Source organism: Herpailurus yagouaroundi, unplaced genomic scaffold, assembly GCF_014898765.1.
Source record: "Herpailurus yagouaroundi ecotype Mexico unplaced genomic scaffold, PumYag 198, whole genome shotgun sequence".
NCBI classification, from domain to species: domain Eukaryota; kingdom Metazoa; phylum Chordata; class Mammalia; order Carnivora; family Felidae; genus Herpailurus; species Herpailurus yagouaroundi.
The window spans coordinates 31,946,278-31,964,384 of record NW_024412429.1 but is presented as its reverse complement, the minus strand read 5'-3'; the positions used below and the strand labels follow the sequence as shown (position 1 = coordinate 31,964,384).

Genomic DNA, 18,107 nt, shown 5'->3' with positions numbered 1-18,107 from the left:
GCTATGTAAAAATCACTATTTATTTGGAACATTTCAGAAAAAATACTACCTAAATGTTCATCCAGTTTGTTCATATTTGGTTATTTCAATCAGAAAGTGGTTGGCTGTCTTCATAATTATTTTTCTTTAATTTTATGATGAAGCATAATTGTCATAACTTCTTTATATTTAAAAATGTTATCATTTAAATTTATTGTAGCTTGCCATCAGACCATCCTAGAAATTTTTGCTTTATGCATATGATTTAAATCAAATTAAATATATATCATTTTCACCACCATAATTTACAAAGTAGCTATGATTGCCCATGCTTTCATATACAAGGAAATTGGGACTCAGAGATTGAGTGAAGTGCTCCAAGTCATAGAGTAAGTCTGACTCTTGTGACTTGTGAGGTTTTATGGCACCTCACTGTTGCCTCAGTCTATCTTAACCCCCTCCCGTAGATTTGCCACTGCTCAGTGCTCCTTCCTGATAAGACACCCTATCACCAACTTTAGACATGTCAGTCTTTGAGGTCCCTGTGGGACATGGAGAAGTCAGTTAGGTGCAGTCTGAAACCGCTGTAGGATGTGGCCTCACTGGACCTATAGATTTGTGTGGGGGTCATCACAGAGAGGGTGATTAACCTATGAAAGGGTTAGGTCGCCCAGATGGTGTGGAATGAGGAGGAGAGTGACCGAAGTTTGGAACTCTTAAATACCAAAATACGAGGAATGGAAGGAGGAAAAGGAGTCCATGCCTCCTAAACAGAGAAGGACTGCTGATAGAGCTTCCAGAACTGGGAAGCTGCAAGGTATCAGCTGCCAAATAATGGCGCTATGGAGGTGGTGTTTAAGAGGATCAAACACAGCACAGGAATCTAAGAAGATAAGGACCGAGTCTGTCTATTGCATTTGTTACTTGGGTGGTTCGCGGGGACACTGAGTCAGAGTAGTTTTATCAGAATTTTGGTGAACTGATTATGACAAATCCAGTGTCAGGAAGTGGCAACAAATGTGCTGTCCACTATTGTCACCATCGGCTACATGTGGCTGTTGAGCACTTGCGTGTGGCCAGTACAGGCTGAGGTCTGCTGTAAGTGTAAAATACCCACAGGAGTTCAGAGACCTTGTATGAAGAGGGGATTATGTAAAACATGTCATTGATAATTGTTTATATTGGTTACATGCTGAAATGATCCCATTGTGGTTATATTGGGTCAGTTAATATATGTGAACAAAATTAATTCTACATGTTTCTTTACATTTTTTACAGTGGCTTCTAGAAAATTTTAAATTATATATGTGGTTCTATTTGTGGCTCACATTCTATTGCTTTTGGACAGCACTGTTATGCACTATTCTTTTAAGGAGTACCAGTTTAAAAAGAGAAGATAACAAGCAGATACCTTCTAGGTAGAAAGGCAAGGTCATGGGAAGGATTTTAAACTTGTCTGTGGCCCACAGAAAAGCAAGACATTGGAAGGAAGATAAGAGAGGTTTAACTAATGGAGCATGATTCAGTTGGGAGTCAAATTTGCAGGTGGGGAGATGGGATTGATCCAGAAGAAGACATCTCCTCCTTTAAGCTCTGACATAAGGAGGTGAGAATAGATATAAATGTAGATAAATATGTGGGTAAGGGTAGAGACAGGGAAGGTGAGGACATACAGAATATAAAACACACTCATGTTTAATAGATCACATAGACTGAAACTACAGGGGATTTGCATGACCTGGAACATTTTTAACAGAATCACGATTTTGTCTATCTGGGTTATAAATTTTCTTTGTCATGAGGAGCTTTCTCTGACGTATATGGATTTGTTAAGATAATTAATAACAAGGACTCATACATGATCTAAAAATGAAGTGCTGTTGTTGATGCAAATCCTGTTATTCCTAGGAGAGTTTGATACTGTGCAGAGCCCCTCCACACCTATCAAAGACCTCGATGAGAGAACTTGCAGGAGTTCTGGGTCAAAGTCCCGAGGAAGAGGCCGGAAAAATAATCCCTCCCCACCTCCTGACAGTGACCTAGAGGTATGCCAACTTACCCTCAAAGAGTGGAATATGATGTTTTATTTTACTGAATGACATATTCTACACCTTATAGTTCCATAAGGTTTCAAATTTAAAAAAAAAGATATGAAATGAGTGGACCCCAAGTTTGAGAGTTCATCCATTGTAATGGCAAAATTAAAAACACTAACAACTTAAAAAAGATGATACTTTACAAATTCTAGGCCTGAGATAATTACATCTTTTGATTCTAACTGGCCTAAATGGAAATTTAAAACATAAAGCCATTGTTTGTAGGATGATGTTCTGAGAGACACTCTATTTCGTAGTATTAAGGTAACAAAAGATGTGTATATGGGTCGATAAAATTTAAAAAGGTAAAATTAATCTGTATGGAAAGGAAAAGTCGTCTTCTGAAAATAGGAAAAGAACAATCATTTGATACATGTTAACATTTTTATATCTGCAAAAGTCTCCATGTGTCATCTTTTTCTGGTTGAGAGCTCATTTGAGATATACCCATACTGAGCAGGTTGATCTTTATTATAAAACATCAGGAGAAATTATTCTTAACCATATTATGTTACTTCTTACCCAACTGCAACCTTCAGTTAAGAAAAAAACCTAAATTTCCAGATTTGGTAAAATAAAATAGTAGTCATTGTGCCTCTTCAATCATTTCCTTCAGCTGAGTGACAATAGCACATTCCAGGCCTTCAGGAACCCAGCAGGTGATATAAATGAGTGAACTGGGCCAGGGAGCCAGCAGACTGTGGAGCTTAGGGAACATTGGCCCAGTCTAAGGGGGCCTGCCCATCACTGCCATGTGAAATGTCAGTCAGCATTATCGTATCTTCCAGTTTCTCCGCTGCCGCTAGAGCCCTGAAGTTTGTGAATTTCAAACTTCAAAGTGAAATCTCGTGAATTTGAAATGCTGATCAATAATTTGAAATCTTTCTAAACCCTGTGCACGCTAAACAACCCATCGGGTGGCCTAATCTGACCCGAAGGTCTATACTTCGCAATTTCTGTTTAGGGATCACTCACTGACTTTTTGAAATACTTTTAAAAAATTTAGTTCTTTGCATGAATTGAAAAGTCTCATGAATCCACGAGGTGAAAGATTAACTTTTGGGGCGTTCACTGCAAGTAAGTATTTAGAAACATTCATTCAAATTAGGACATCTGACTTTTAAGCTTATGATTACTTGTGTCACTCTCACCCCTCTGGTTTTGTAGGGGGGGGTGCGTGGCAAATTTGGAAAAAAAATTAATGGAGTAGCACAGCTTTTTCTGAAATGGTATTGAGATTATATCCAACAACAACAAAGTCAGATGTGTTCAATTTGTAGAGATTTCTGTTTCCTTAGAATTTGATGATCGTTTGATATTTATTTTTTTCTTCAGCGTGTATTTGTCTGGGACTTGGACGAAACCATCATCGTTTTCCACTCACTGCTCACAGGGTCTTATGCTCAGAAGTATGGCAAGGTAAGGGATCAAGAAATTTTACCCCAAGACACTCAGTTAGAATTTTATCTTGTTCAAAAATCTAGCACAACTTAAATACATTTAAGTTTTTGTTTCAGGCTGTCAAATCTGTTCTTTTTTTTTTTTTTTTTCAACGTTTATTTCTTTTTGGGACAGAGAGAGACAGAGCATGAACGGGGGAGGGGCAGAGAGAGAGGGAGACACAGAATCGGAAACAGGCTCCAGGCTCTGAGCCATCAGCCCAGAGCCTGACGCGGGGCTCGAACTCCCGGACCGCGAGATCGTGACCTGGCTGAAGTCGGACGCTTAACTGACTGCGCCACCCAGGCGCCCCACAAATCTGCTCTTAATTGATTTCCAGTGGCTCATTGTTCTTTGATGAGAACTGGCGAATTTTACAAAAGTAATTTGAAATTGAATTTGTTTTCTTTCTTCAAGATGCCTTTGGGTTTTCTACATCAAGAGCAAGCTCATTACTCTGACATAATCATCTTAGAAAAATTATTTTGTAAATTAAAATGGGCTTTCAATATTATAAAATCATATCTTACTCTCTAATAAGGAAACTTTCAGAACTAAATGTTGCTATAGAATGCCAGTTGAAGTAAGGAAGTAATCTCTTGTCTGAGAGATCCTTTGGATTTAGGAACACCAGTATTTTTTGTAACTTTGAATAAGCATATGAACAGCAAATCACATCCCCCCCCCACACACACACACACACATTCAGAGACAGATTCCCCTTCCTTCTTTCCTGCCATGCTTTTCACGGTTGGTTGGCTAGCTTCTTAGGACTGCGTTGGTGTTCGCTGTGTAGGTGCCATGACAAAGATCAGTGTACCTCCAGGGTGCTTGTCAGATGGAAACACAATGGTTCAGGCCATTGCTAGGTGAATCTCTGACTCTATGGGATTCATATTCTGACCAGAGTCAATTACCATATTCAAAGTTATCTAACTTTGGTTCTTTTAACATATTCTACTTACAGAAATGCCTTCCCTGTGCCTTTATAGTGTTACATTATTTCTTAGGGTCTCACGTCAGCCCAACACACAATTTTTAGCAAGTTTGTTAGGCCTTGCTAGTAATGATGAAATTGCGCTCAAGTGTTTCCTACTTGAAATATACAACTACCGCACTCTTGATGAATCTACGTTGTATGTCACTTTTAGTGTAGGTAATATATGTGACCAAACAGCTACGTAAGGGAACAGTTTTGCTTACCAGCCATATGGAAAAAGAGGTCTTAGCCCCTTTATGACAGTCATCCTCATTAAAAACAGTGGTCTTCAGGGGCGCCTGGGTGGCGCAGTCGGTTAGGCGTCCGACCTCAGCCAGGTCACGATCTCGCGGTCCGTGAGTTCGAGCCCCGCGTCGGGCTCTGGGCTGATGGCTCAGAGCCTGGAGCCTGTTTCCGATTCTGTGTCTCCCTCTCTCTCTGCCCTTCCCCCGTTCATGCTCTGTCTCTCTCTGTCCCAAAAATAAATAAACGTTGAAAAAAAAATTAAAAAAAAAAAACAGTGGTCTCCAGAGCAGAATGTATGCATATATGCGAGATATACACAAGATGCTTCATTGAAATAAGGAAAGAAAATAGTGTGTATGCACACACACACACGCACACACACTTTTGTCTTGCAATTTGTGTTGTTATATGTTTCATAATGCACATACTTTGTAACTACATGCATATTATTATCAATTAAAGAATATGTATATAATATATGAGTAAATTAGCTGTATATAAATTGGGGGTGCACACTCAAAATTCTATTACTGGTAGAGTATACAGTCTAAATAAAGTTTCCAGATAATAATCTAAAGCATTTCTTCTGGAATAGTTTTGGCTTCTGAGGAATACATGGTAAATCCTGCTGAACTGATTGCAATATTTTTATATGGCCAAGTTTCATGTTACATCAATGTTTAAAATAATCTAACTTGAACATACGAATCCAAATAAAGTTCCCTTCAAAATAGTCACCATTAGAGGCTTTACCCAGATATCCATGTTGCTTCCATTGTGTCAGATCAGTGGTGGAACTCATCTTTTGGAATGACCTTGAGATTTTTAAAGTGTTTTCCCAGTTCAAATCTTCATCCTTTTTGTGGTGGTTTTGACCTTTAAAATACTAGTAAGATCATTTGAACCCCAGGTGATAAATAAGCAGCCTGGTCAAAATGTGACTATATATATATACATATATATATATATATATATATATAGTTTTTTTTTTCTTTTTCTCAAAAATACCATAAAGTGGCACCCATCCCAGAACTGAATATGGACTTCCCTTTGGGATAAGAAGGGGCACCGGTAATGAGGCAGAGACGGGTGGAGAGCCACAAAAAAAAAAATCTAATAACGAGCTGCCTTTCAGACTGGTTCTAAGAGCAGTTTTAACAGCAAAATGCCCATGCTTCCCTCAGCACTGGTGCATCGTTGAAATAACCGTGTCGCTTCCCTGGACGCCCACCCGGACATGCAGGGCTCACTTCACGCACAAGCTTCGTTATCCTAAAATACTGTCAAAAAGCTTTGTTGGAATACAGAATAGAGACATTTTCTTTTCCTTTCCTTTCTTTTTTTTTTTTTTTTTTAATTCTCAAGTTACTTAACATACAGTTTAGTCTTGACTTCAGGAGTAGAACCCAGTGATTCGTCATGTACATATAACACCCAGTGCTCATTCCAACAAGTGCCCTCTTTAATACCCGTCACCCGTGTTCCCCATCCCCATCAACTCTCAGTTTGTTCTCTGTATTTAGGGCTTCTTATGGTTTGCCTCCCTCTCTGTTTTAAATAGCAGAGCTCACAGAAGGTGCGGGGCAAAGTGAGGGGAGGAGGGCAACTAATGTTATTTAGTGCCCCCAGTGTGCCAGGCATTAAGTGTCACAACAGTTGCAAGAGAGAGGTGGTTCTCCCCGTCTCTAGGGGAGGAAGCATATTCAGGGAATAAAATATGTGCAAAGTCACACAGCCAGTCAGTGGCAGAGATGACCCAGGACTATTTGACTCCATAGCCCATCTCGTTTCTGCTACAGCACATCACACAGCATACACAATCCGTCTGCCATGGATGCAATATGTGACATATACTAAAAAGAGTGAGGACAATTAGTGAGGTACTGTGTAGGTAGTTATGTGAGTTCTCCTCAAGCTGAAATAATTTGAGTTATCTTCCCTCAGATGTTTGGGATACTTTTTCATCCACGAGTAAAACCTAAGCGGGGCGCCTTGGGGGGCTCAGTCGGTTAAGTGCCTGACTTCGGCTCAGGTCATGAAATTGTCGTTGGTGGGTTTGAGCCCCACATTGGGCTCCGTGCTGACGGTTCAGAGCCTGGGGCCTGCTTCACATTCTGTGTCTCCCTCTCTCTCTGCCCCTCCCCTGCTCTCGCTCGCTCTCTCTCCCTCTCTCTCAAAAATACATAAAACATTAAAAAAATTAATTTTTTAAAAATGAAGCAAAACTTAAGAAACATTCAGTGAAATGGATTGTGGCAGACAGATATCAGTACCTCATGGCAGCACAGAATGGGAAAAGAATCAGGGGCACTATTGAAAGTTTAGGGAAGATAACCTTCCACCTGTAAAATACCTACCGTGTGGTAGATGGAGCCTGTATTTGGCATTTCACAAACAGTAGGGATAGTGGTTAAGGACCAGAACCTTCGAGTTAAATAAACTTGACGTTGAAAACCCAGTGCTGATGCTTGTAGCTCTCTGATCTCAGGCAAATTACTTAATCCCTCAGCCTCAATTTCTGTAAAATGGGAAAAGTACTGCCTGTCGTGAATAAGAATTAAAGAGAAAACATGTTTAAAGGACTTAGCAGAACAGTTGGCATGAATTAACACTCAAAAAAATTGTGATTGATCGCTTTCACAATTGTTATCCCACTTAATTCTCTGGAAGACTCTGCTGGAACTTCTTGTGATCCAGGTTGGATGGATGCAGAAACCCAGGGCTATGAGGGGTCGGGAAACTTGACCGAGGGCACGAAATGATAAATGCTGTTGCATCTACTGGAAACCTGGTCCGTCTTATAGCTAAGTCCTTGCATTTTTACACTCTTCTCACAGGAGGGGAGCCTGTTGGAACTGATCGTGTCGAATAATGTTTTACTCAGGACAATTTAAGGAAATTAAAAGAAAAATTTGTTTAAGGCTCTATTTTTTCTCAGGAAAATGAGAGGACCCTTCCTGAATTTTATGCAAAACAACTTAGATGACCCTATTTATTGAATTATTATTTATATTTTTCTACAAGGCATTTGATCGTTGACATTTTTCTTAACATCAGAGGAAATTGGCATGGTCTCTTGGCCAGGAAGACAATAATATCTTGGCATATCGAGAAATAGCTAAATAAGGGATATTAGGTCAGACCCATCTTTTGAAGCTGGAGACCACACACAGCTCAGGGGTCATTCAGAGGGGACCAAGAGGGCTTTGGGGAGCTTCAACCTCACCACACACCACAAGTGGAAATGGGGACACGAGGGACTGTATTCATCTAACAAATATTTACTTACCGCAAGGAAGACCCCCATCCTGCTCTCAGGGAGCTTAACAAGCAAACAAAATTATTGCAGATAGTAATAACTGCTGTGAAGACAATGAACCTGGGTCATGTAGAGGGTGGCCTGGGGGAGGAGGGGCTGACCCTGGAGGTGATGATGCTGAGACCTGAATTTCAAGAAGGAGCTAGTTATGCAGATGTCGGGGGAAGGGGAGACCAGGGAGGAGCATTCCAAGCAGAGGGCACAGGAGGGCCCTGCCACAGGAAGAGTCTTCCACTGTTCCAGGAATATGAACAAGTGTGGCTGGAAGGTTGTAAACCGGGAAGGGACTGACCCAGGGTAAGAACAGAGTGGTGAGCAGGGGACCGTGTCATCTCCCGCAAGGCACTGGGGATTTATTCTAGGTGCAGCGTGTTGGAGGGTTTTGGGCTGAGTGGGCACATGATGGTTTAGAACTGGCTGCTGTGTGGAGAGCAGGCTTCTGAGCAGTAAGTAAGAATTGGTAGGGGCTTAGACTGGAACAGTGTTTCTCGAACATGTGTGTGAGTCACAATAAACCCACAGGACTTGTTAAGCACAGATGGCTGCGTCCCACGCCCAGAATTTCTGATTCTGTAGGTCTGGGGGTGGGGGGGGCGGCCCAAGATTTTGCATTTGGAATAAACATACACTGAAGCTGATGAACCATGCTTTAAGAACCACTAGAATAGAGTATTTCCCCAACTTTTTTCTTGCAAAAATGAGATCTGAAACATGTTAATTGATAGTCTTTGTGGATAGGCTGATGGCCAAAAAGATGTAGGGAATGCCTGCATTTGATGGTCACATCATCGTGTTAGAGATCTTGAGGTGTTCTACAGTTGAGAATCCTTTGTAACCGGGTTTAATTCCTCAGTGCCCCAGTGTCTTCAGTAATGACCTTGAGGACTGAGGACTGAAATGAGGTCACACTGGTGATTCGTTGACAATTCAGAAGGACTTTGCACTGCTAATAGCAGAAGTGAACAGGGCCATTATTTCCGCAGAGGAAAAAACAACCCTGCTACTACCTAATGGTTGTCTAAGCTTGAAATTGTCAATGTCTTCGGTCCTTTTCATTTGTTACGTGAATCTCGTTTCCGCAGCACACGTTTTTAGAGTGTAACATTTTTGTAGGACAGTTCTTCTAGCCTGAGAATCCTTTGTGCACAAACTATGTCACACCGAGCATCTTTCTATCAATACAAAGGCAGACCTGCTCTAGGTAAAATGTGGATGTTGAGGGGCTGGAGAAACTGCACTTTTCTCTTGTAGCCGATCCTTTCCCACTGTTCTCAGTCACCCCAGAATGGTTTCCAGGGTCCTGGGTGCTGTAAGGCAGTAATCCAGCTGAAGGAGCATCCGGCTGGAAGTTAGAAGGAAATCCTGTTCTGGACGTGCCTTAGGAAGTCATTTCACCTGTGAGCCTGTTCCATCTGAAAACGGTTATAATCCGTTTCCTTCCTGGGGTTACCGGATGGATTAAATGAGATAATGTACATGTATAAAAGTAACACTCGGCTCTGAAAGCTGTCATTCACATCCTAGGCCAGAGGAACTTAAAAATACACACCATTTCCCCCAACTGAGAAATGACTAAGGGCAGTTATTTCTGGACACACAGAGGTCAGTGTTTGTATGAAGCAGTGTTATAGTGGCCTCAAAAATAGCGAGCTGGGAGCTGGAAACGTAAGTGCCAGAGATAGGAAATCATGTCCTGACATAACCACACCTACCTACCTACCTACTTACCTCTCTTTCTGTCACCCATAAAAAATAAATACCATTTTTGAATTCTTGGTATGTGCCTGACATTTTGCTCCATGTCCCTGTTAAATGCATTATCTCCTTCACTTTCATCATCACCCTGTGTGGTTAGTACTGTGTCACATAGCCTGTAAGTGGCACGGCCAGTCAGAACCCACATCTCTCTGACACATTCTTAATTTCTGCATTCTTTTGGTCTCATGTTTTTCCCCCCCACCACCTATAAAAATAAAATGCATGTTAACCTAATAATTTAGGAATGCCCTTTTACTCATAAATTGCCCTGTGTAACTAACTTTTGCATATGAATAAAAAAAAAACCTTCTGGAAAATCCTAGTTCCACGTATAAGTAAATAATATTGTGAATTTTCCAAGGATCTTCCTTAAAACCGCCATCACTTTTTGACTGTGTTCAGTTGTCAGCCACTCTCTTCCCAAGCAGAACAGTTCCTTCGTATTTACCTCGATGGCGGGTGAGATATGTGGGTGTTTCAGTTCTGCTACTGATGAAGCTGATGATGGGCTTTACAGCAGAGCACCTGTTGGCCTGTATAGTTTTTGCCAGAAACTCCAGATAGGAGTTTGTAAATTTGGCAGGACATGGACAGGGAATCATCTCATCCATCATCTGTTAGAGTTTGTGAAGATTGTTCCTATTCTCTGTTTGCATATATTATGTTACTTGATCGACTGTAGTAATCCCTCTTCTTTGGAGGAGGGGTGCAGGGAGGGATGTAGGGATTTGATTCACTTTGGAGCATTAATGTGGCACGCGCTATGAAGCCATGATTCTCTAGAGTTATTCCATAGAATGGAGGAGGATGCAGAGGAAGTAGCCCAAGTCAGGGGAAAGACTGGAAGAAAAGTGAACAGTTGCCTTGTATTGTAAAATTGAAATTCAGGCTTCCCGAACTACTTGCGCATTGTAGCAACATTTTATATAAGAGCAGCACTGGGGAAATAATATGACCATCAATACAAATCAGTTGGTTATTTTTCTATTAAACTGTGTACACACACTTACATAGAAAGATTTCTGAAATGGCACCAGCTAAATTTTAGGAGAGTCACGAAGATAAATATTGACTTATGTGCATGCCAACTAAGGACAAGCAACATGATTTAAAAGAAAGTGATTAGAATTAAGTGTTGGCGCCATGGATTGGAGGCCACCCTAAGGGCAGTGTTAACCCCAGTGTAGGTTACCCTCTGTCTCGGGATAATGGTTAGCGCATTCTGGCTTTGGAGGGAGAATGAACCTGACTTTGAATTCTAGCTCTCCCTCCCACTATGATGTGATTTTGGTAGCTTATTTAAGCTTCGGAAGCCTCGGCGACCTTCCATATAAAAAAGGGCGAATAGTAAAATTAATAATGTGATTAGGAAGGATTAGTGAGTTGATGCATTAAAAGTCACCACATTGCCTACCACAGGATAAACATTCAGTCTACAGGGTAACCTATTTCATCTGGTTTCAAGGAAATCTGTATGTTGGGAAGCTGAATTTGGGGAAAACTGAATGTTTTCTAAAGAAATTTGCATATGGGCACCTGGGTAACTTGTTCGGTTAAGCACCCAACTTCAGCTCAGGTCATGATCTCACGGCTTGTGAGTTCAAGCCCCGTGTAGGGGCTCTGTGCTGATAGCTTGGAGCCTGGAGCCTGCTTCAGATTCTGTGTCTCCCTCTCTCTGTCTCTCTCTGCCCCTCCCCTGCTTGTGCTCTTTCTCACTCTCTCTCTCTCAAAAATAAATAAACATTAAAAAAAAAAAGAAATTTGCATATATTTATATCCGTTGTTTTATCTCATAATGTGAGATACTCGGCTTGTTGTAGGAAAGTGGAGGCACATACGAAGAGAGTGAGTACAGAATTTGCAAGCCTCAAAAATTCGATAGTGTGTTACATGGTTGCTCACAGTGCGTGTATTTGGGTGTACATATGTGTACGTGAATAGCGTGTACATAATTATGGTACATGTGTATGACTCTCACCAAGTCCGAGACTATGACATTTCTCAGACTCTGTCATAGGGAGTTTGAGAGACAGTTCTGCCTACTAACTCCTCTTGTAGAGTTCTACATTACTCTTCTGTTGAGTATATGTTCCCTTCAGAGAATTTTTTTTCTATTGAATTCAGTGGCTCTAGGTGATACCATAAGTAGCCAAACACTGTCCTCGCTCACCTTTATTGAGGACCAGCCTTACTAAGTTATTGCTGGGAGTACATGAGAAAAGGGAAAGATCTTGAAGGAACACCACATTTACTCACTTGAAACTAATATACCAGAAAGATGAGTGGTAATCAGTTTCTTAAAAACAGAATCTTCTAGAGGAGCCTTCTATAACCTGCCTTGAAAGTTTAATCCCTGTTTATGATCTCAGTTTATAATCTCGTTCAGTCTCACATCTTGAGGAGGGGGAGAGGACAGATTAGATTATTAACATCCCTTAAATTTCCTTAAATGTCCTTAGTTTAACAGATTTGGGTGAGCTGTACTCTATCGGATTCTCTTCTAATTGCAACAGAGTTGGTAGTGGTAGATAAACGGCGTGATGCCTCCATCATGGCTTCTGATTGCTTACTATTGACTACTGTTCAATTACAGATATGTGGCTTACATCAAACCCTTGGATTTTGGACAAATCCTCTTAATCAGAGCAAAAGAATAGCTAGTTTTTCCCTTTTACCAGCTCCTTAGCAGGGATCTGGCTATGTGACTAAGAGTCACAATGGGCCATTTGGTCCCTCAAGTTAAGTCCACAGGTAATCTTTATGGAAGTGAACTGGAGCAATGTACTCTTACTCATAACTTAGGGAAGCCCAGTTCCCAGAAAATGAAACTGAACCGGCATTCTACTCCGTGATCAGACTGACTCAGGTATTAGGGTCCTTTGGAGGCAACCCAGAGACTTAACTCTTGGGAAACCAGACGATCATACCAGCTGTGGTCTTCCTACTGTCCCAGATCTTCATGGGCGTTCTTAGATCCGTGCTTCTTAAATATTAATATGCGTATGAGTCCCTTGGCTATCTTTTCAAACTACAAATTCTGCCTCCATACGTTTGAGCAGCAAGGTGCTAATCTGTTGATTTTGTCTTACTTGTACATCGGAATCACTGGAGAGCTTTGAAATTACTGATGCATAAGACCTCACCTCTGAAAAGAGGATTTCATTGGTGTGTGAGGTATGATGTGGGCAGTGGGAGTTTTAAACAGGTGTTTCTCATGTGTGGTCAAGTTTGAGAGCCTCTGGGTTTAGATGTCATCATCCCGGCAGCCCAAGATGTCCCTGGAACCCCACTTTTGCATGAAGCCTTGCTATTCTTATCCTTCTTTTTCTGCATCAGACTCCGTTGCAAAAAACCCCACCCAAGTCTCTACTTGTGTCTCAACAGCTGCTTGTGACCACAGATCTCAAGTAGACCCAACTCTCTTGGGTTCATTAACTCTTCCGGCTGGCTGTTTCAAACCTTTTCTCTCCTCAGACCTTCAAAGCTGCCCCTCCCCTCAGTTCTGCACAAAACCCCCCTCCCTGGGTGGGGGGCAAAAAACAAAATGAAATATTGGAAAAAGTTGCTTCACCTTCACACTATAGGCATATTCTTTGCTTTCTCCGCTCATGTCCTCGTACTTACCCAATAAATCCACTCCGGAAACAGCTTCTTTGGTGCCTGAGTCCCCAGTGCCCCACTCTTCTGGATTATTCTCTTTGTCATATTTCATGCTGTAATAGTACCATCACCAGAAGAGCCTCTGGAGCCCATTTTCCAGTTGCCGCCTTCTTTACCGGCTTGTCCCTTCAGGTCTGAGAAATAACCTTGCCAGATTCCTCGTTTATCGTGCTGGGGCTTCTCACCTGTGTCTGAAACCAGTTGAGCACTTCCTCTTTTTTTTTTTAAGTTTATTTCTTTCTTTATTTTGATGGGGGGCGGGGAGGAGGGGCAGAGAGAGGGAGAGAGGGGATCCCAAGCACGCCCCACACTGTTAGCACAGAGCCTGACACAGGGCTCGAACTCATGAACTGCGAGATGATGACCTGAGCCGAAGTCAGGAGTCAGGCGCTTAACTAACTGAGCCACCACCCACCCCAAGCACTCCCTCTTTCTTCAAATGCTTGCTCCACTTCACTTTCCTGACCTGTGTTCCTCTGCCGCACACGGCTCCGCACACGGACTTACTCTCACCTCCGCACCTGCTCTCTTCCTCTTCTCTGCATGGCTGGTTTCGTCACCCTCTTCAGGTTGTTACCCTCCACTGTTACCTCCTGAGAAAGGCCTTCCCTGAACTTCATTTTAATGAGCCATCACTACCCATCCCCAGAGCCTTCTGCATCAGCTGACCCTGATTATTTTTTTTAACCACCCGACATGCTGTATATTTATTTGGATTTTGTCTGTTAGGTAACTCATCCACGAATAATATTAATCCCACAAGGGCCGAAACTTTGCTTAGTCGATTCTCTGCTCTCTGCCCAGAATGTGAACATAGTAGACACTCGGTGAATATGTGTTAACGAAATGGATGTTCCTGAGACCATTCTCCCATTCCCCTTGAGAACTCTTTTTTTTTTTTAATGTTTATTTATTTTTGAGAGAGATAGACATGGCGCCAGCAGGGAGGGGCAGAGAGAGAGGAAGACACAGAATCTGAAGCAGGCTCCCGGCTCTGAGCTGTCAGCACAGAGCCCGACGCGGGGCTTGAGCTCACGAGGCATGAGATCATGACCTGAGCCAAAATCGGCGCTCAACCGACTGAGCTACCTCCCCATCTCCCCTGCCGCCCAGAGAACCCTTCAGCCCACCGCCTGTCTGTCATGGAGAAACATCTCAATCGAAAAATATTCCTTCCGCTTCATGACTGAGTTTCATTTCATCCCTTGTCACTGATTAGAAGAGTTCATGCGTCCTCACGAACCCACAAGTTGTCCCTACCTTAGTTCATAGCACTAGTGTTCTTCCTTCTTCTGCGGTGAATTTGCACATATCCTCTGCCTCTGTGCCCACAAGTCTACAAATGTGCATCCTGTCCCAAAGGAGTAACTGTTCCGAGAGCTTTGGTTCTTTTAAAAAAAAAAAAAAAAAAACTCCCTGTTTCTTTAAAAATACATAATTGCTGCCTCTCCTGAGATATTTTTACATTGTGTCCCTAGGGGAGGGATTCCAGCTGATGGCCCAGTGCAGGGCAGAGGCCCCGAGACAGACAGTCTGGCTCCAATTTATGCTCTGTGCTAACATGGCTAATAGGCATTAGTATTTTGATACAGAGAAGTGCCGTACTTGATCCTGACTTGGTTAAATACTGGTAACATCTGGCTTAGAATCACACATTTAAGGGCCAAGAGTTATTCGTTTTCTTCATCCTCCCTCCCTCCCTCTCTCTCTCTCTGCCTGCCTTTCTCTCTCTCTCCCTCTCTCCCTTAAAATGTCTTGGGAATAGTTTAAGTATTTTCATAGAGCAGTACACAGAGTAAACTGGCAGGAGTTCAGTTTGCACCATGTTAAACTCTGCTGTAGACACTTGGAACCTACTGGAATTGTTATAGATGTCTAATATGTATCAGGGCTTCCACAAAACCCTGCGAGTGCCCTTATTATCCTGCTTTCCCCATCACTTCATTTCAGACCCTAAACTCAGCATGCACTACAGTTAAACTTAAAAGAGGCAGTAACTCTTGATTCATAAGGTGCCCATAATTCCACAAACATCTAATGAAAATGAGCAAACATCTCTGTATAAAACTTGGGTTCAGTCCAGAAGTATGTTTAACTCTCAAATGCCTGGTAAAACCACGGAATTTCTGGCTCTGGCAGCCCCTTCACAGTAGTCTGGCAAAGCAGAGCGTGCCCGCCATTACGAAGATCCTGCTAAGGCTCCCTCCACCAAATCACTGGTCATCTTTCCTGGATTCTTACGTCTGGGAGCTCCTTAGCTGGAAAAATGGGGTCCTGTAATCTGCAGTGACTTAGTAAGCTGCAGGGGATGGGGGTGGGAAGCTCGATATTTGAAAGTAAGCCCTCACTAAACATTCTCTTAGAAACAAGATCAACACTTCTTACAGACATGGTTTTCCTTGGCTCGTGACATGACTGTCCCTCGCCCATCTGCGCCAAGCCTTTGGCATGGCTGACGCAACCCCCCCCCCCCCCCCACTTTCAACAGGCCTTGTTCTCTGGAAACCTTAGTAAAATACAGCGAGTTCACACTCCGGCAAATCTCACACCTAAACTTTCCCAGCGAACAAATGATATTTTGCCAAAATGCCTACTAAGTCCTGGCCCTAGAGTGTCATGTGGAATCGTCCATAGCCTGAAACCCAGTGCACAGCTCCTTCTCGTGCCGTGGGGTTGCATTCCTCCAGTGGGGTGCTCAAATCAAGTTTTCATCATACCATACGGTATGCTTACTTGTTAGAGAATTCTTGTTGGTTTTTTAAAAATTGTGTTCGCATGCTTATCAGATGCACAAAATGCATTCTTCATGGATTTGCCTACCATGGGTAGCGTAGAGAGTTATGTACTTCAGAAGCGTGGAATCAATGAAAGTAGCAATCAAAGAGGAACAGTATGTTTTCTCCCAGCCCCATAAATCTGATCTATAAGTGCAAAGAATGTGAGACATGAATATAAGAAATTCAGTCATTTCATTTAAAACTTAAAAAAGAAAAATCGCCAAATCATAGAAGAATTTAACCAACCGAGTCTCCAGAAGGAAAGTCTTTTAAATAGGACATTTCTGAATCCCCATCTGAAATATATATCTTTAGGGCAGTAATCATCAGAAACATAATGGAGTAGTGTGGAGTTCAGTTTTATTGTCTTGCATCAGTGAACATTCCTCAAAAGCAGAGAGCGTCACTAATGGAATTATATGTTTTCATGCTATAATTACATTTGATTTTTCCTGATATTTCTATAGACTTTTTGTTCATGGTCCCATGACTAGACAGAATATTTACAAGTTTTCCATCCTCAGCCTACCCCAAAAGAGAGTCGGAGACTAGAAATAGGAATTTCTGAACAGAAAAAGACAAATACATAGTTTGAAAAACAATTCAGCCTTCAGGGGTTTTCTTTCAACAACAAAAAACATGAACAACCACAACAGAAATAAGGAAAAAGAAGAACTCTATACTTGAAGGGAACAGCAAGAGATCCTTCTGAGTTCCGAAACTCCTTGAGACACGAACTGGGCACTCCCTGTATCTGTTTTTGTTCTTGAGCGAATATTTGTTGGAGCCAATGGAATTTATTTGGTGTTTGGGTATGCCATTCCAAACAATCCTATCACTGGAAGACAAATGAATCTAGCAGTCAAATCCGACTGACTGGAGGACGCAATACCCAAATGCTATCAAGTGTGTGAAGAGTGAAATCTGTTTTTGAGAGGAGAGTATCTAACTATGAACTCCACAGAAATCTCCAAGGACTTGGATTCTCTCCAAGGAAGAGACACAAACAATTAGAAAATTGTGTTGACATCCGGCATATTCTTACCGCCCTGTCTTCATCTTTTCCCACCTCAGGTCTCTGCTTTGCTCAGCACACCTCAGTGACCTCTTTGTTTCTTACGACTCAGTTCCTGTTCTCTAGGTTTTAGTCACTACAATATATGAAGCTGACACTCACTTCAAATATGTTTACTCTAGGGTTTCCTCCTCAAAGCATTATGGAAGGGAGTATAGGCAGACAATTGGTTGTTGCAGAGGAGGAGTGGAAAGAGGAAGGGCTTCTACTGCTAAGTTTAGGGGTGTATATGAATCCGGCTTGGCCTGTTGGGTTGCTCAGCCTTATCATAAATTGAAGTCAAGTTAGCATTAATTTCCCCAGGTCTAAATACATTTTTTGAAATGCCATTTATTAGAACATTGAAAACACAAGTTTGGTTCTCTCTCCTCAAATCCCTACAATCTGGCTCCTAGCCCAGCCACTCAACCCAAATCACCCTCTAAAGTCTTCCAAAATAACTTCTCAGCCAAAACCAACAGTATCCTTCTAGACTTGTCAGCTTTATTCGAAACCATATTCTTCTCCCTGTTAATACCCATTCTGGCCTCAAATTCTGAGGATTTGTCCCTTCCAGGATTTTGTTTTCTGTGTCTCCAGAGTCATACCTAACCTATAGCACTTCTCCTTTAGAGATCATTGCAACCTCGATCATTTCTTTCTTTCTCTTTCTTTCTTTCTTTCTTTCCTTTCTTTCTTTCTTTCTCTCTTCTTTCTTTCTCTTTCTTCTTTCTCTCTTCTTTCTTTCTTTCTTTCTTTCTTTCTTTCTTTCTTTCTTTCTTTCTTTCTTTCTTTCTTT

The 18,107-nt window shown here is 41.8% G+C and overlaps 1 protein-coding gene across 17 annotated transcripts in view; it reads left to right on the top strand.

Moving 5' to 3' along the window:
* EYA4 (EYA transcriptional coactivator and phosphatase 4) overlaps positions 1-18,107 on the top strand; it is a 316,035-nt gene that overhangs the window by 277,542 nt on the left and 20,386 nt on the right. For all 17 annotated transcript variants that reach the window (XM_040449144.1, XM_040449156.1, XM_040449155.1 and 14 more), the window contains 2 exons: positions 1,888-2,024; positions 3,411-3,494. In XM_040449144.1, coding sequence (XP_040305078.1) covers positions 1,888-2,024; positions 3,411-3,494 — 221 coding nt within the window. The remainder of the gene's footprint in view (positions 1-1,887; positions 2,025-3,410; positions 3,495-18,107) is intronic.